Genomic DNA, 19,660 nt, shown 5'->3' with positions numbered 1-19,660 from the left:
TATTTTTGTAGTCAACTGATACTACTATATGAAAAACGCAATTATTCAAAAATGCAACTGTGCTTAGAAATAGAGCTCACTAAAAGAGCAGTAACAAGGTCGCAGAAATTAAAAGTTTGCAACATTTTATCCACTTATGATTCTATTTTATGAAAAGGCAAACTTTCCACAGCAAGGAATCTCTACTTCATCAGAAACATCGCGACAACAAAAAATATAACCCTTGTCAGCACCCTGCTGAGAACAACTCCTTTGAGACTAGCTTCTCCATGACTGAATTAATGAGAACTGACTTTATTAACATGAATGAGACTGAAGACGTAAGACCCTTTCAGAACCAACACAGACTCTAATTCTTGCTTGCTGCCCCTTTCCTCAAACATCAGGATAGGGAGAACTTCTCCGTGGGCAAACAAAGCCCAGTCGCAAGACCCCTCACAGTGTCACAAAGTAAAGCACGCAGGGAGCTGGCAGGGTACCACATGCTTGGAATTCTTGAATCCCAGATTTCTCAAAAGCCAAACGCCTCTCTCTACAGGTTAGCATTTACATTACTCTATTTTCAGGACACCATGTTCTTTGAGTCTTTGTAAAAAGACTGATGTGGGAAACTAAAGAGCCACTTAACCTGCTGGTCAGGAAAACAGTTCCCTCCCAGGAAAGCTGCTTAAAAAACTTTCCCAGCCAGCTCACTCTTTTCTGCTTCTAAGTCTGTGCTCACAGAACTGCAGATGCCCAAAATTAACCCCCAAAGCTCAACTCCTTTGGAAAAAGCTGCAGTGACACAACTATAACCATTTAAAAACACAGTAACACATCTGCAAATCTTGGTTAAGGCATATTTAAACAATTTATGTTATGGTTTTACCTTTCTAGAGTGAAAAAATGAATACACATACATAAGAGACCTGACCTGAGGTTGCTAGGAAGATATAGGGTGATCAGCATTTCACTAGATTAAGAGCACAGATAACCTTCTATTCCTTATACTGATGCAAGAGTAGTTGTTAACTCCTTACCAAGAATAGCCTGGAAGTGACCCAAGCCCTCTCCTTTGGAAGCGAATTAATATCCTTCCCAGCTATGCTAATTATAATGCAGTGCAGACAGTCGCAATAATTTCATGCTGTGGTAATTGAACCCTCAGAGCTTTCCAGCCTACTGCTTTTCCGAGAGAAGTAGGGCAGAAAGAACACCTAATTAATTTGAATAATGTTCTAGTAGGTTGTTGTTACAGTAGTTAATCTTATTAAAGTCACCCTAAAAGTAAGCGATACTGCAGCAGAACACAGATTAGCCAAATGCAGATAAATTAAAGTATAATTCTGCAAAGAGAAAATTTAAACAGAAGAGGCACCCCATTCCCCAAGAAACTACACGATAGCATTTGGTGAACTAGTGTAGGTAATAATTGTAAACTAATAATCAACTATGACATTCAAAGAATATGCAGATTTTTACAATACATGACACTTTTATAGCTACTAATTTGCTTCAGTTTAAAAAAAATCTAGTGAGATAAATGCCCTTCCTCAATAGTGTAAATCATTCAATTACTCAAACCGGAGTATTCTGTTTCCTTCAACTCCAAATATCTCAACAACTTAAACATGGTGTAAGGATCATTTTAAACACTGTTTGTTAAAAGAAATTAATAAAGAACCCCAGTGAGAATATGTGCACCATTTCAAAACTAACACAAACCATTATACCAACTCTGAGCCTACTTCAGTTTAATACAAATGTGTCTGAAGACTCATGCCTTCAGCAAACTATGGATACTTTTGTCCCACTGGAATGGACTTCAGCAGATAACGCTAGTGATGATAACCCACAAAGAGAAAAAATAAATGTGTCCCACTACTGAAACACCAAAAATGTCAAAACTTCAGAAGGTTCTTCCAAATGTCAAACTTACTTTTAAGGAAAACGGTTGTGCAAAATCTACTCTGACACACCCATAATTCTTCCGCAGCATTCTGAAGACTCCTCTAGCTATACTCCAAAGACTTTCATTCTTCTTAGGCTTGCCCTGGAAAACACAGATGGCTGGTTTGGGTTTTTGCCAATTTGCAATTAAAAGGTTATGTTTACAATTAAAATACAAGCAGCAGCAGACAAAACAAGGACAAATCTTTTGACACACTTTATAACTTCAAGTAAATCTACAGAACTACTGTTTTCTGTATATATCCACTTGAATATATTATTTGTTATGTTATGAATTTGCATTTAGAAATACGCCACCCCTACCTCAGCACTCCCTGTTGCAGAAATTTTGTGATTCGTGGTTCTACGCTCCTCAACACAAACACCAAGTATGCTCAACGAGGACATAATTTAACTATGTACCATATTTTCCTGAACATAAACAGAAAATCCCCTAGGCAAAACAAGTTGTTCGGTTGCTCTTACCAGCTGTTCGCTGTTATAGTGACCTTCAATTATGCGATCATAGGAGATTCCCACTGGTATAATTAGGACATCAGGAGTAGCATTTGAGAAGAGAGCATCCACTACCACAGATAAAAGACCTGCTCTAGCTCCAGAAGCCTTTCCACTTCGAGACCGTGTGCCTTCCAAGAATATTTCTAAAAACTGCTGCTGCCTCAACAGTTCTTCTATGTGCTGAATACAGAAAGATTGGAAAAGAGGAAAAAAAAAATATCTAATTATACTGGCAAATTGAAATATCTTGTCAGCAACCATTTCCTTTTAAAAGCATTGGAAGATCATGAGCTGGCATCAACAATTGTGAAAAAAACAAAAGCAATTGATGCTTGACACAAACCCAGACCAAACTGCAATTGAATTTGCATGAATATACAAGCAGAACCTAAGATAATATACAAGAACAGCATTTCTAGCAACAGTTGATCTAGTTGATTTGCATAAGTCTCTTCTGGTTCCTCAGCACACGCTATCTTCCAACATGCAAATACAGTTATTATACTGAATGGCACAAAGGATTACATATACCCATTGTAAATAGAGGCTTCTATTAATAGAATCAGTGCAGATACGGCCCAGTAAAAATCAGAGAAATATGGCTTAAGTTTAACATTAATTCAGAGAGTATTATTTCCATTTTCTTTAATACGGATCACTCAAGGTAAAAATCTCATCCTCAAAGGTGCTGGGCATTCAAGTCTGTTATTTCAGACATTCAAGACTTGAGACATAAATGTATCCCATTTTTGCTGCATGAAACCCAAGACAAATTCAAAGGAGTAAAAAAACACCCTCTGACTAATGGAGGTCACTTTTCTACTCGCCACCGGATCTAAATGCTATCTATGTAACCAAAGACAAGAAATACATACCACATAGAGCAATGCTCTGTAGAGGAAGTCCTTACGACCATCAGGACTCTGATCTAACTTTCGACGAATGAAAAATCCTCCTAGTTTGCGGATCAATGTGCTACAGAATAAAAAAGAATTACGCTCATTTATTTTAGTTTGCAGGAAACTAAATGTCCGCTACAAAATTCTTAGCATGCAATATGAACTAAACTTACTGAAATTCTCAAAGACTAAAGTGTATTACAATATTTGTACACCATGGGACCACACAAATGTTACTGTCTAACATAAGAAACAGGCTTCTCTACACTGTCTTGCTCCATTTCACCTCCTTGACAGACCGTTTAGCCTCTGCAGTGACCCTGGCCAGCAGACTGTTACATGTTGAGATGTCAGTGACTCGCGTGACATCTAACCTGAGCTGGCCCAAGTCTGTGCTGTGCTGCACGTACAGCATTGCCTTAGTGGTCGTGTTGAGCTGCACATATCCACTGGCCACAGGATCAGCTCAGCCAGCTAATTCTAACAGGAGCCCGCAGGAAGCTCTCACTGGGAACCAGCAACTATGCCACCTGCGTGGTCTTGTCTTTATCTAACAGTGCAGCAAGAAGTTCTCATGAGAACATCCTTTCTGCCTGACAGAAGAAATGATGTATGTGTTGTTTTCTTGTAAGAAAAACCTATACTAGCTCGATTGACCAAAATATGATAACCCTTTCTGTGGGCAGGGTTTGCAGTGTGTGTTGTGCACATCAGAGACTCACTGGACACTGCACAACCCAGGGTTCCCAGCATCTCAAGGGACATTAAATTACCTATGTTAGTCTTTCTTTATACTGCTACCCTAATAAATAGCATTTTAATTGGTTTTTTATAGTCTGAATGCCTTTCTTACTGAGATCATCACAGACCAGCACTTTCTAGTGGGAAACATCCTCTAAGTCAAGGTATCCCTCTTCTTTCCTCATCATTTCCTCCAACATCCAGTGGCTTTTCAGAAATTAGTTATTCTGTCTCACTGGCAAAATACTATCTAAAAGACTTCCTTGGTTCTTCAGCCACAAGAAACTAATTGTAGTATACAAACCTGAGGTCAAATTGGAGTACTTTCCCACAAAGTGTTATTCACTCAATACTGTCACTGACCATTAGGCAGCTCGTTAACCTTCATAAAAAAGTCTTGACCATTCCAAACACCTTTTCTTATCTTTCTTTAGTCACCTACCCACTTTGAGACTTCTGGAAGAAGGAAATATCCTTCCTGATGCTGCTTATGTTATGACAGAATTTCTCAGAAAGATTTTGCTATGCTCTCTCTCTAAGCATCTAATATGAACCCAAGAAGCTCTACATAATGGCCCGATAATACTCAGATTATCTTGCACTTGGACATAAGATACATTGTGCCATAGGTCACCTGAAGATCCCCCCACCTCAATCTTTTTCAAATAAGAAGAGGTTATTACCTCAAGATGGGGATGTTGAGATTGTTCCCTGCAGCAATGTAGGGTGCTTTGATGTTGTGGCAGAAAAGAATGAATGTAAGGAGCAGGTAGTCAATGTGGGATTTGTGAACGGGCAAGAAAATAAGAGGCAAATTCATCTATGGTGGCGAGAGAAGGAAAAAAGAGAGAAGATAGTTGGTAAGAGATCTGCAATATTACTCCTGGTCTAAAATCCATCGAGACTGTCTATTATCAGAGATGATAGTATTTTACAGATATCATCATTCAGTTTGTTTATACCTTGTTCTCACTCAGCTGTGACAAAGAGAACATTTTAGTCAACTGTAATTCTTAATTTTCAAGGACTGCGATTTTTAGTTGTATGTATTACAATAAACAATGATAATTTTCCCAGTTTCTTCAATCACACAGTATTGAGACAACAATCAAATAATTAAAGGCATGTGGCCAAATCAGTGCCACCAAAGTACTGCTGTTTCTTTCCATTTGAAAGAATATTCTGTTTGAATATTAGGAACCTTTTTTTTCACTTATTTATCTAATCCATCTTTCTAAGGTATAATCACATGAATCAATTTCATTGAGTGTAAAGAAACTGGTAGAATTTAGGACTTATTTTGATCACTTTCAATAAATATTGAAGGACTGCAAAGAGATTACTAGTAAGAAATAGGAACATTTTATTTCTTAAGGATTTTTCTTCCAAATTAAGGTAAGTGAAAAATACTAAACACAGCTATACTGGCTGCCTCAGTGCAAATAATGCTGCATGCTGGTTATCTGAGATAATAATTCAACCTGATAGTTAAAAATTGATCCTGAAACAAAGACAAAACTGGAGTTGACATAGGATTTTAAGCTACACAATTCCAAGAGCATTATATTCAATTAAAAATACCGTTTCACAGATAAGAGACAGATCTAGCTGATATCATACAGACACAGCAGAACTCTCCTAAAAAAAGGCTGTAAACAATAATAGAAACTAGATCAGAAATCTGCCTTACTAGATTATTTCCCACTCTCCCTTACCTCTGTTGCGGCTTTGACCATTTCTATTTGACCTCTGTGGATCTGAATATTCCAGAAAAAGCTGTTAAACAATTTCAGTAACACCCAGCCAGTCAACCTGAAGGAAGAGCAAACACAACTCAAAGAGCTATATTAATTGCTGCCTCCTTTTTATATTGCTTTGATATGACTAAAGACAAAGCCATAAAATCTTATTACTTTATATTAATAAAAATTACTATAAAATCAAATTGCTTAACAAGGTTTTGCCTACCAGCTATTAGTAACCACATTTCAGCCTCCTACAATCATGAGATAAAACTTGTTAGCATCAGCCTTACTGAAGGTTGTTCAAAGGGCAGAGACCACCTTAATGGAGGTCCTATGACCAATTACAATATCTAAGCTAGTTAGGTGACATGTTAGGTGACAGCATGTATCTTACCTTGTGGGAGAAGTTAATATAGTTACAACAAAATACAGCACTTTCATCACAGAAATCAGTGAAGGGGAATAGCAACATGGCAGAGACAAATTCATCCTTGGTAGGTAGAAGCAGACGCCACACTAGGAGATTTTCTCTAAACCCCTCTCTGAGCTATTTATAATAAAGGTTTGGATATTCAATAGGGTACTGGAAAAAAGATCTTTCGCAGTCCAAGATGCTGCAGCTGGCTGGTTTTGCTCAGATCAGCCCAAAACAACATAGGATACTAATACTGGTCTAAGTGTTAGCACCAAGCCCAGTTTCAGAAGAAAAAACAAATACATCCTGTTTTATCTTATAATAAGATTCATGCCTTGAAAAGCCAGCGGGTTTCTGCTGCATCTGAAAGTGAAGAATAACTGCCATTTCATTAGTTAACATAAGAAAAGGCATTTTCATGAATAATGTATTATTTTTTTAGAATAACTACTCATTATTTATGAATAATGTGTTACATGCTCTGCCGGTGTAACACAGAGAGAGATAGGCTGTCCTTCTACCCATTGACAATACTGATGAGCTGCTTTTCTTACCTGATTAAAGCAGGTGACACAGTTGCTACCATTTCTTGGAGAATTTTCCTAGCTTTTTTCTTCACTTTGTTGATAGCTTTAGGATCCACCTCAGCAAAACTACCCAAAGCACCTGGTTCAGAAGCTTCATCTAAAATGGCCTTCTGGACTCTAACATTAAAAGGTAAAACGTACGAGATATTCATGGAACAGAGGAGTTTAAGACACAGACAACAACTGCTAGGAATGCACAATATATAGTTACAGGAGTAACTTGCAGGCATGAAAGCACAAGCACACTGAAGTATTGTGTACTCCGAATATATTAAATGTAATAAAGCTCTGATTAAATAGGTAGATGATAGAATGATGGTAGAATGATGGATGAATGCACTCAAAGTCAACCATATAAAACAATATGTACACAGTTCACGGAAATCTCATCTTTGTTAATATTTTCTTTTTCCTGCTATAGCAATTTCACTTATTTCATTACACAGATTGATGCAGTTTCTGTTTGCACTTCTACAGTATCTTCCCCCTTGAATTCTCAGTTTTACAAAGTGCAACTAAATTTTATAAGGGCTATTTTCCCCACTTAAAACATATCTAAAGATTACCTGGTTTAACACAATATAACTGCAGCATAACATGGTCTGCTTTGCTTTTCAAAAGCAACACTATCATCTTCAGATGGGACTCGAACATTAAACATTCAGGAGAGTTAGGAATGTTAACAGTGTGTGGCCTCTGACAAAAGTAGACAAGGAGTGGGCATGTGGTTGAATTTCTTTGTGTCCAGTGAAAAATGATACCTTAATCGTGCTAATCAAGGGCTCAAGGTACCACTTAAAATGCAGTATATGAAACAGAAATCGAGCTCCACAAATAAAGGGCGGGTATTTCATTCTGTAGCCTTTTCCAGGTTTGTCTCATGCTCTTAGTGTACACTCAGGGTACTCGAAATGCTGCTTTCTTATTATTTCTGAAACAGCAACAATTTCTGATGACTGCTGTATGACTTTAGTGGTAATGATTTATACGAATTAGATAAACATTTGAAGAGATCCCATGTAGCAATTTATTTTTCTGCGCACTGTCTGCTGTCCACCCTCTACACATCATTCATTTGGGCATTTATAATTCTTGATCTCCTCATTTTTCTTATACAAATAGACACTGCAAGCTACAGTTCTGAAAGGCTGAGCTGAAGATAGTGTATCTTCTAATATTTTAAAGACCTCGATTTTCAAAACCCGATGTTTCCAAACTCTTATTTCAAATTATAATGCATCAGTCATACAAAAAATATTTAATTTTGCATTATCTTACCTGCTGCTATTCAGAACGTTTTCTGTCAGATTCTTGGCAAACATACCCTTATGAACATCCCTCTCTTGCACAAAAAGGACATAACAAAGGCGTCTTGCAAGCCACCCTCTGTACCTGCAAAAATATAAAAGGCATTTGAGTGTGACCCTCAAAACATTTCACTGCCAAAAAGAAAATATTAAAAAGACCTAAAACCACAATTAAGACAGAAAAGTAAATTTCTCTGAAGAGCTGCCTAAAAGCTTCTGCATCTTCTAATAAAACATCAATGTGTTAACATTCTTCTAATAAAACATCAATGTGTTAATGTTACAGATGACATAACTGATGTCTAGCACAAAATAGCTGACTCAACCGAGGTGTGCACTACTGCGATTCAGAGTGATACTGGCCTTAAAAAATCCATAGTATCATTGGGAAGTAGCTATAAACCAGCATACACATTTTGTCTGCCTGTTGGACCAACCTCCCAGGTCAGCAAGGAGGACAGAGGGGTAATGCCCATTTCTGATTTGGTGACATTCCACACGGAACATAAATGCGCAGCTAAGAGGTTTGCCAAATTCCTCAACAAGCACAGAGCCCTGTGGGAATAGTTGCTCACGCTGTACGCACAGGTTAAACTCGCACAGACACTTGAGACTACAATTGCATTAACCACCAACACTCAGAACTCTTTTCTGGTAATCTTGTCTTCCTTTCCAGTGTTTTCAAACACCCAGACCTATGCACCTCCTACGTAGCTTCTCTTTGCCAAGTTTTAACAGAAGTAGAACCACTAAGTAATCAGTAAACCTCTCTATGCTTTCAAACATTTACGTAAGGCATCTCAGCTTATTTGGCCAGCCTCTTCTTTTTAAATTAACCCTGTCCTCTACTCTCATGGATCACATTAGCAACAATTACCTATGAAAACGTCATTTTGAACAGCTTTCCTAACATCAGAGGATGCATGTGGCACAAGAAAGGACAAAATCCAGGCCCCGGCAGTGAATATTCAATTACTACTTTCTCTTCTCACACACCACCCTCACTTGCCAGGGCAGGACTGGAAAAGCCACCAGTGATGCAGGTCACCCCACAAAGCAAATCCTCAAACAGCAGAGCTGATGTGGTGGGGCAGAACTAATAACTGAAAGAAGAAATTAAGTTCTGGCCATTCCTAAGGCTGGAGCGCTCAGTATTATGTGCAAAAACCTGTTTTGAGGACTGGCAGAGCAATGCATCGCTGACGCTCCAGCAAGTGTCCCAAAACGAACCGTGGGCAGCAATATTAATGATGGAACACTGCCAGTCTCACTCCTTGCATCACCCAAGTTACTGATCTTGGCTGCTAAACCTCCTTGCCACACTGCAGTAAATTTATACTTGTGTTAAAACCAGCTAGGAAAGATGAGAAGGAACTTTTACACTGCAAAAGGCCATACCATCTGCGCGCAGGCCACTCGCGCTATAATTAAAACGAGTGCACACGCAGAAGCCGTCGGCACAGTCTGATGTTATACAAACATTGAGACCATCCTGAAGGACAAAGAATTTTGCTATTCATGCTGCCAGGGAAGTAGATCGGTGGCTCTGTTCTAATTGCTTTTCCATTTTCCCCTTGCCATCAGAGTTTGAAAGCCTTATTGACTCTTCTAAAAAGCGAAGGACATGCTTCTTTCCAACAACAATTTCGGTAACTATGAACACATCATCACAACAGCATACAGCTGTCGCAGGGACCATCAAGGCCCAAAGGCTTCTACATTTGTTTTACAGCTTAGACACAACGTAGCGTAATTAAAAAAGCCGTTTTCTAATTGTGTAGCAATAATAGAAGATACAAACCACACAGAATAGACCCAATCAAGATGTATTACAAAACTGACATATTCCCACTTCAGAAGACAGCTGTAGTAATGTCTCACAGCACAGGTACAGGACACTAGCAGTTAAAGAGAATCCCTCTTGCTTTCTAAGGCCCAGAAACTGTGACTATGTAAGCCCATGGGACCTCAGAACCTAATTACAACTGTCAGTTTTCAGACTATAATGACATTGTGAGCTAAAGGCATTTTATTTCAGAATAATTCATTAACCCATATTTTGTTGCCCTTATATTTCTAATTTAAGTAACTCTGACCATTCAAAATAATTCAAGCACTAGACTTTTGAAACTAATTTTTTTTAAACGTTAAACACTATTTCTGATATTTTTCTGTATTCTAAACTACAAGCTCAACCTTTAAAAAAACATAATTAATTCAAATTGAAGAAAGAACAGCCTCTAACGTTAGCTTCCTCCCTCTCAAGCACAGCACAATGCTGCCTTTCTTCCACTCAGACACTTGGGCTCATTTCTTTCAGGCTGTTGGCCTCTCTTTGTTAGCTCTGACTCTACAAACACTACAGGATCTGCTTATGCTAATGACTACTGTAAAAACCTTAGCAAGCATTACGAACTTCCCAAATAACAGAATAAAGATTTTTGTGTACTTTCAGGATCTTCATCCCAGAACAAGTTATATTTCCAATAGAGTAAACATTCATCATCATCTTTAGGTCATCTACACCATCCTTCAGGAGCTGTGCTCTCCCACAGAGGCAGAGGAAAAACAGTCTAAGAAGACATGTTCAGATTTAATTGTCATTAATGATGACAGTCAATGCCTAAATTGTGAGCCAGATCTGCTCAGTAAATTAAAATGCAGCCTGAAGTCATTCTTAAGCATGGGAACAAATGGCGTCTCTCAGCATTATGCCATGGACGCTGCCACTGCACTAAAAGAGAAAGGATTTAAATATGCTCTTGTTTTTGTGAAACAGGTTCGACCCTTAAGCTCCTTGCCTATAACCCCAAAGGACTTTACTCAGCTCCCAAAAACATACAGCTGGATTTAACAAGTACATTGCGTTTCTGAAGTCAGCACCAATTCCTGCACTTCAGGACACCAGTATCTATTTAGTCAGTTTGGACTATTCTAGAAATTTCCCTGCTGTAAGATCAGAACACATTGAATTTTAAAAGGAAAAGAAAGACTAGCTACATTACCTTGTATGTGTTTCATTGATATATATGACATTACGCAGACCCAGAGAGGGAATACTGGCATTGAAGAAGTTATCCTGTAAAACCAAGAAAAAAAACCAATTGGTAGATTATTTCATTACATAAGAACAGTTCCGTCGTTGCATTCATCACAATATTTAAGATAATACAGTGTTTTCCACAAAAGCCAAAGCAGATAATTGCTGAACTTGCTATAAAGTACACCAAAACTGTTCTGAAATGAAAATGAAATTAAGAAAGCAACTCTGGTACTTTTGAAGTATTCTCTAGCTTTACTGCATACAGAAATGCTTGTATTATTTGAGACAAAATATTTTATTACAGTATGATGTAATTTAAACCAGGACTTGTCATAATAACAAGCTTATCTTTGCGAGAAGACTTTAATAAGCCACATTCAACATTAGTAAAATCATGAGCCTTTTGATGCTCAAATTACGACATCCAGTTTGCCAGCAGAGCATCACGGAACAGCAGCCAAAGGGTCAAGATATCCGTCCATGGTTAGGTGGCAAATCTCCACATGCCATCCCTGCCGGAACAACAAACTCAATCCATCCTTCCGTATCCCTGGTATAGACTCTACATGACAGGCTACTAACTGCTCTGGGATGAGTTTGGGAGCAGTTCCACTCTCGATGAATAAATATTGCCTGGCAGGAAGGCCCAAACTTTAATCTTCCATATTCCTAGTAGGTACCTTGACTGAGAGGCTAGTTTCTTTCTGCCCAAAATATTAAATTATAAAACTGGTATCATTCCAACAGTGAATTACAGATTAAAAGACCAGGACTGTGCGTAACAAGGCAGGCAGAAAATAGGAAAACGAAGTAGAAAGATTGTTACCAGCAACTACACAGCTGCAGAATAGCCTTACTACCAATTTTGCAATGGGAATCAGATAAGGGTCACATTTGTTTGGATCACCATTTGCCACAAATTAAAATACATGAGGGTCCTCTGTTATTTGCACACCCAGCAGAAATCACACACTACAGTGGGAGCACACAGTCTTTTGCCCCACGTTAAAGCGTAACTGTGTAGTACATACAATCAATGAACTGTTGCTCTACGCTTTTAAAAGGAAACTTCAAGGTAATACTAATTTCTTTGACTACTTACTGCTATTTTTTTGGTTTTGTTTTTTATTTAAAGCTACGTTAAATGTTCTGGCAAAGAGAAGTGAAATGACTCGTTCTTGGTCTGCCAGAAAAATCAGCAAAGTACCACTGAACACCTGAGTCCACTCTAGTGCTCTAACTGTTAGGTTATAACCTCTCCCTGTGAAATTCATCCTCAAGGTGTAGCGTTTCCTTGTTTAACTTTTCCTCGACCTTATGTCAAGATGTGGTTCTGTGACACCAAGTGAACGGCATCTCCCCCCCACGGAGAGAAGGAAGCCCAGCCCAGCTCCCACCACCACATCCTACCATTTCCCACTGAACACTAGCCCCTACTCCTACCTTACACCACCTCTTGCACTCATCACACTTCTTAATGAGCCAACACTATTCAGGCAAGGCAGAAAACTAAGACAGGCAGGCTAAATGAATAAATCAAGCAGGCAGTTTTCTGCTTGGTTTGTGAACTTGATCAGCCCCCAGGAGAGCAAGAAGCAACAGAAGAGGGAGAAGCAGGACCTCCCACTCCCTGTACCAGCAAGGTGTTAGCTGGTCAACTCACGTAAGGAATTCTGTCTCACTTATCCACCCCTTTTCCTTAAGGGAATTCAGAAAACAGGCAGCTCAAAAAAAAGTGGAGCATCTAGCATCTAATGACAGGATGTTTCATTATCACCTGCTCCAAGGACAGCATTTTCTTCTTGTGGCAGAAGGCAATAAAGGGCTTAATCAGGTCATGCCCCCTTACTAAGTGAGATCTCAGTACAGGTAATTAGTTCCTTATTAAATGGGCAAGGTACAGAATAAGATTTTTCTTCCTAACACAAAATTCCCAACTTGACAGGATCAGCCTAATTACTACAGACTAATTACTGAATGTATAACATTCTAAATTGAAGATTCCTACACACCTTTTTACAAGTTGAAACACTTAAAAGTCTTTTAGAAGTAGTCTCAGTTTATCCAACTGCGTGTCTTGTCACCCGTATCATGTGCAACCTCCACAGCACATTTGGATTTCTACCCCACGTTTATATGTCACTGCTGCAATTTTCTGTTCCAGCACAGGAACAAAGTGAAATAACTTTTTCTTGGTCAAAGAAACAAGAAAATTTTCACTCTAGCTCAGCCAACCATGGTGCTTAGTGAAGGTGGAACTGAGTGAATTTTAGAGTCCGTGGTGTACACACAGCCAAATTACATGATGAACTGGTTACAAACCGTATTATGCCATTTATCAGCATTTTGCATCTTTAGCTTATGGAAAGCCTGCCCGGCGCAGTTCAATAAAGTTCACATTTTAAATCAGCTTGCACAATCCCTCTCGAGCCACCGTCTTGACACTGTTCCCAGCAGACAAATATCCCTACTATCCAAACTGGCACTCCTTGTCTCCAGGCTGAGCAGAGAAGCCAGGAATTAGCTGGGTGCAGAAAACCAACCTGCCTTCTCAAGCACAGGATTGATCTCTTCAAGTTCCACCAACAAGGGAGGAAAACTATATTCCTTTATGAAGTTAGAACATTGTGACCTTAATTCTGAAAGTACAAAAACTACTGAAACTTCATTACACTGCAAATATGCGTTATTGTCAAACATAATCCAGTCCGTAATCTTCTTACCCGGCTCTGGGGAGTACATACGTAGCAACATCGTCCCACAAATGGTCTTTTTCTGCTCAACAGAGTCTCTTTCCATTTTAAAGTGGCAGATCGGAAGAGAGGGGGCCTAGAGTTACATTCTCCCTGCGGAACAAAAGGCCACTGTGTAAATATCCCAAAACGTGTTATGCTGGGTATGTGAAAACTTTGAATTAGAGGAGTTGCTAGATACACACAGAAAAATTACCCCCAAAAAACTGCATTAGAAAAAAAAAATAGACATTTTTCCAATATTTTTTCCTAAAATAAATTATATTCTCTCCAGAAAAATCACAGTGTTGTCCTTACATACCCAAAGCACTGCAACATTTGCTGACAAACAAAACTTTAAAATAAATAACTCTGAAAAGAAACAACAATGAAAGAGACAGCTAAGAAAAACAGAAGAACTTAACAGTAAATTACAGTCTCAGTAATACAAGGGGGCTGGTAACATTTTAAGCTTTAACTGGACATTACCCTGTAACACTGCAAGAAGACTGAATGTACACAAAATATTAACTTTTTTAACTCTGTAGGCTCTTTTTCAGCAGTTTCATGCAAAGCGTTATGAAAAAGTAACCACTACACCTTCTCCAGTGTTAGGCTGTCTTTTAGAAGATTACAGAACAAAAAAATCTGAATTAAGTGCATTCGCAGAACACATTCTCTTTGTTAGGACATAATGAAAAGACACTTAACTACAATTGTTACAAAGACATTGATTGTTCCCATTAAAACCTGCTGAATTATTCCTTGCATGAGAACGAACACTGGATTGACGTTTTCTAAATTTTTAATAAAAGAAAAGTTCTAGAAACAAATCAAAACAAAATTGAAATGATGGCAAGATAAACTGAAATATGTATAAAATAACACATTTAAGTGGAGGGGAAGCAGAGTAGAATCAATACATCAAGCCAGTGTTAGGGTCAGAAAACACAAATACAGACCATCACATACCCAGCTAGAAAGCCAGCCCAGTGAGAAACAACCAGAAAGTCAAAAGCAAAGCTGAGGATGACTGAAAACTAAAATGTGCACATATCACTTCTGGCAAGTGGTATGAATTGGCAGCTATCCCAAGACTAAGTCTTCCATCTGAAATGAACAAGCATCAGGATGCTAAACCTAGCCCAATCCCTCCTCTGTCACCTTCCATAACACTACCTCCAAAATTAATCAACTTTGTAATAACACTGTCTTCCTTCCACTCGCCTCCAAGCCCCGAATGATCACTTTCTTACAAAATCTCCTTCCCATCTTTTTTGCCATGCCCACCTTTATCCCATTCTCCCTCAGCTCTTTCAGTTCCCGCAGCCTGCTGTCCCACGTACCCAACGCTCAGCTAGACAGAAAAGCCAGCTGACAGGACAGCTGTCATTTCCCTCAGCCTGACCAAGTTTCCAGCTCTTCTTCTGTATGAAGTTCAAACTCCTCCTCTATGTTTCCAAACCAACCAGTGCCAGCCTGGTTCCCACGTGGCTCCTTCGCACCACCCAGCCCTCTCTGCTCACTTTGTAGCCTCCATATCCCAAGACTCACTAAACAGAGGACACAGACTTTCAATGGGCTTCCTAATTGTATCCACCAAATTTTCTCTGCTTCCTGCATTGCAGGAATAGTTCCAGCCGTGACAGCTACGTGACCACACACCTCTATCCTTACGCTCCTTTTTCCTTGTGCACTTCAAACTACATCCTTCAGAAAAGCAATAAGCTTTCTATTTGAGTTTCTGTTTGACCTCAGTCTATTACAGAATGGGATTCTGCACATTTACTTCTACGTAAAACAATTGATAACATCACACCAGAAGACTGTAAGACTACCAATAGTTTCTGATAGGAAGGTTTTTCTTTTCTAGGAATGTTAGTCTTTGGCACAGCACTGAACTGTTGGGTCATCCTTCCATTTCAAATTAAAGTACAATCAAGCTGCAACCAAGCAGGAGAGAGATGATGCCTTACCTTTATTCTTCAAAATAAATGAAGAAAAGTTCATCTTCAAATTGAAGAAAAAATAAGGTACATAACAGCCAGCCATATTCACAATTTTTACTTACCCATTCTTCACTGGAATGCTTACATCTACTGATGCTGCACTCTGCTGAGGTGGACAAATAGGAAACATCTATTGTTCCAAGGGACAAAGCAGTTTCATCCATGACACACGACTTGAACTGAAGATCAGAAGCTGCAAAATAATAACATACACGTATATGTACACACACAAACTCAGATGCACACACAATGTTAGTGATGGATACCCCTCAGTAAAAGTTAGGTTCTGAAGAAGTTTCACTGCAATCAGAAATCAGCATGATTTTAGCACGATCAAAAAAGCAGCACGTTTAATTTCCTTAAACACATGCCAATCATCCAACTGCATGTTTTTCCCTCCCTGCTCTTCTTCCCACTACAGCTCAGTACAGTCCCTTTCTGCTTTCCCACTGTTCTTCACTGCATGGTTTAAACCATTCAGCCCCAAGGATACACGTTGCACCCACTTTCTAAAGTTTACTATTCTCTTGCACTCCGTGATCTTACTCTTTCATGATTTGCTTCCCAAGGACACCTATTACCTATCAAAAAATGTCATTAATGTTCTCTTCCAATCCTATCTCAATACATTTTAAGCATCTGATCCAGTTGTAGTCATGGAATCATAGAATCACTAGGCTGGAAAAGACCACCAGGATTATCAAGTCCAACCACTCCTGTGAACCATTACACCATGTCCCTGGATCATAGAACCACCAGGTTGGAAAGGACCCACTGGATCATCAAGTCCAACTATTCCTAACACTCCCTTAAACCATGTCCTCATCCACCCATTCCTTAAACAACTCCAGGGAAGGCGACTTGACCACCAACCTGGGCAGCCTCTGCCAGTGCCCAATGACCCCTTCTGTGAAAAGATTTTTTCTGATGTCCAGCCTGAACCTTCCCCGGTGGAGCTTGAGGCCATTCCCCCTTGTCCTGTCCTCTGTCACTTGGGAGAAGAGCCCAGCTCCCTCCTCTCCACAACCATTCAGGTAGTTGTAGAGAACAATAAGGTCTCCCCTCAGCCTCCTCTTCTCCAGGCTAAACAACCCCAGCTCTCTCAGCCGCTCCTCATAAGACTTGTTCTCCAGCCCCCTCACCAGCTTTGTTGCTCTTCTCTGGACACACTCCAGAGCCTCAACATCCTTCTTGTGGTGAGGGGGTCCAGAACTGAACACAGTATTCCAGGTGCAGTCTCACCAGTGCCGAGTACAGAGGGAGAATAACCTCCCTGGACCTGCTGATCATGCCGTTTCTGATCTAAGCCAAGATGCCATTGGCTTTCTTGGCCCCCTGGGCACACTGCTGGCTCATGTTCAGTCACTGTCAACCATTACCCCCAGGTCCTTCTCCTCTGTGCAGCTCTCCAGCCACTCTTCCCCCAGTCTGTAGCACTGCACAGCTGCAAGTCTGCCCCAAGTGCAGGACCCGGCATTTGGTCTTGTTAAACCTCCTGCCATTGGTCTCAGCCCAGCGGTCCAGCCTGTCCAGATCCCTTTGGAGCCTCCCTACCCTCCAGCAGATCCACACTTCCTCACAGCTTAGTGTCATCCGCAAAACAGTCAGTTTGCAAACTCCTCGGCGGAAGGAGTGCTCCATACAAAAGCACACACTTAAATCTCAACATGTTCTTGATGTAAATAGCATTAAAAAGCAGCACAGGAGTTGAAACTCTCACTAGTTCTAGGGTTCACATAACAAGCACAGCGGCCAAACGTATTAGAAGAACTTAGCGCTTTCTTGCTTATCTGCCAAAGTCTACAAAGCCAACAGCTTGGATCCGGAGAGCCACCAAAGCAGGAATCGTGGCTTCATCCTTTAGAGATACCGCAAAGCGGCACCAACGCCGCCTCAGCCACTGCACAGCCGCCCGCACAGGTGACTCTTCCAGCTCGTGGGCTACGATGGGCAAAAGCAAGGCCTGAGACCTGAGTCCAACATTCCACCCGTCTCCTGAGCAGACGCAGATCCCGGACAGAGCTCCGGCCACAGGAGCCCGAGCTGCTACGGGACACACGGTCACATCCACGCACACACTCCTCCTCACGCAGCCTCAGCGCAGAAGCTCTCCTCTTTTTTTTTTCCTGCTAGCTCTTACATTTAATCCCTTCTTTTTTTTTTTTAATTAGCGCTCATGCAAATTAACGCCGAAAGCACCCAAAGCACGGGCTCACAGCCGCGCTCTCCAGCTGTGCTCAAGGTGACCTTGCCTGCACCGCCGAGCAACGATGAGCTTTCAAAGCCGCGCAGTCAGGCGCCCTCCCCGCCCCCTGCAGCCCCCGCAGGGACGCGGCTCCCCGCATCCGGGCCGCCCGCTCCAAGCCCCGCAGCGCCCGCTGCTCCCCCCGCCCCGCCGGCTCCGAGCTCCGCGCCGGCCCCTACCCGCACGGCGGGCTCCGCTGCTCCCCCTGCCCCGCCGGCTCCGAGCTCCGCGCCCGCCCCTACCTGCACGCCACGCTCCGCAGCGGCTGCTGTCCCGCTGCCCGCCTCCCGCCAGCCCCTACGCACACGCCGGACTCCGCCTGCTCCCCCCGCCCCGCCGGCCCCGGGCTCCGCGCCGGCCCCTACCTGCACGGCGGGCTCTGCTGCCCCCCAAGCCCCGCCGGCTCCGAGCTCCGCGCCCGCCACGCTCTGCAGCTGTTCCTGCCCCACTGCCCGCCTCCCGCCAGCCCCTACGCACACGCTGGACTCCGCCTGCCCCGCCGGCTCGGAGCTCCGCGCCAGCCCCTACCCGCACGCCCCGCTCCGCAGCGGCTGCTGCCCCGCCGGCCCCTACCTGCCCGGCGGGCTCTGCTGCCCCCCCCAGCCCCGCCGGCTCCGCAGCTGCCGCCCCCGTTCGCAGAGCCACGCGGCTGCGCCGCTCCTGACGCGACTTCCTGAGCGCCCGGCGGCTCCTCTGCACCGCCACGGGCTGCTTTCCGCCGGTCGGTGCCCGCCGAGCCCGTGGGCAGCCGCTAAGCAGAGCCTTTCCCACCGCCGACCCCTGTGCCGGGGCGGTGCCGGGATGCTCTGCTCTAAGGAGAGGCGAAGTGGTGCTCGCAGGCGCTGACGGCGGCTCTGAGCGGCTGGAATTGGAACAGTTGCGGAAAATTCGGGACGAGTATCGATCCGCCCGGCCTTGCCGCCGTGCCAGTTTGCCCTTTGCCGAGTGTAAGAGCGAATGATGAAAGAGGTTCCTGCGTATCAACAAACATGGGGCGAGAGTATGTTTTGGCTTTGGCGGTTTGGAGCTATTTAAAGATCATAGAACGTCCTGAGCTGGAAGGGACCCACCGGGATCATGGAGTGCAGCTCCTGTCCCTGCGCAGGACAACCCCGACATTCCCACCGTGGGTCTGAGAGCATTGTCCAAATGCTTCTTGAGTATTGTCAGGCTGTGCTGCGCCTGCTTCCCGGGGGCTGTGCCAGTTCTCCACCACCCAGTGGAAGAAGAACCTTTTCCTAATGTCCAACCTAAACCTCCCCAACACACGTTCCTGCCGTTCCCTTGGATCCTGTCATTGGTTGTCAGAGAGAAGAGCTCAGCACCTGCTCCTTCTCCCCTTGTGAGGAACCTGCAGGCTGTGATGAGCTCTCCCCTCAGTCTCCTCCAGGCTGAACAGATCAACTGATTTCAGCTGTTCCTCATACAGCTTCCCCTCTAACCCCTTCACCAACTTTGTGGCCTCCTCTGGATGCTCTCCAGTAGCTTT

The 19,660-nt window shown here is 42.2% G+C and overlaps 1 protein-coding gene across 6 annotated transcripts in view; it reads right to left on the bottom strand.

Annotated features, from left to right (window-relative positions):
* Positions 1–19,263, bottom strand: part of GPAM (glycerol-3-phosphate acyltransferase, mitochondrial) — a 32,326-nt gene extending 13,063 nt beyond the window's left edge. For 2 of the 6 annotated variants that reach the window (XM_054071159.1, XM_054071160.1), the window contains exons 1-11: positions 19,242–19,263; positions 15,989–16,119; positions 13,909–14,031; positions 11,148–11,221; positions 8,114–8,227; positions 6,803–6,952; positions 5,804–5,900; positions 4,772–4,908; positions 3,324–3,423; positions 2,416–2,628; positions 1,919–2,032 (exon numbers count right to left, since the gene is read on the bottom strand). In XM_054071159.1, coding sequence (XP_053927134.1) covers positions 1,919–2,032; positions 2,416–2,628; positions 3,324–3,423; positions 4,772–4,908; positions 5,804–5,900; positions 6,803–6,952; positions 8,114–8,227; positions 11,148–11,221; positions 13,909–14,031; positions 15,989–16,090 — 1,224 coding nt within the window. In that variant the 5' untranslated portion in view covers positions 16,091–16,119; positions 19,242–19,263. The other 4 variants (XM_054071162.1, XM_054071163.1, XM_054071164.1 and 1 more) reach the window with 4 other exon arrangements.
* Positions 19,264–19,660: the final 397 nt, after the last annotated feature.

This window comes from Cuculus canorus, chromosome 7 (assembly GCF_017976375.1).
Source record: "Cuculus canorus isolate bCucCan1 chromosome 7, bCucCan1.pri, whole genome shotgun sequence".
NCBI classification, from domain to species: Eukaryota; Metazoa; Chordata; class Aves; order Cuculiformes; family Cuculidae; genus Cuculus; species Cuculus canorus.
This window is presented reverse-complemented; position numbering and strand designations above follow the sequence as displayed.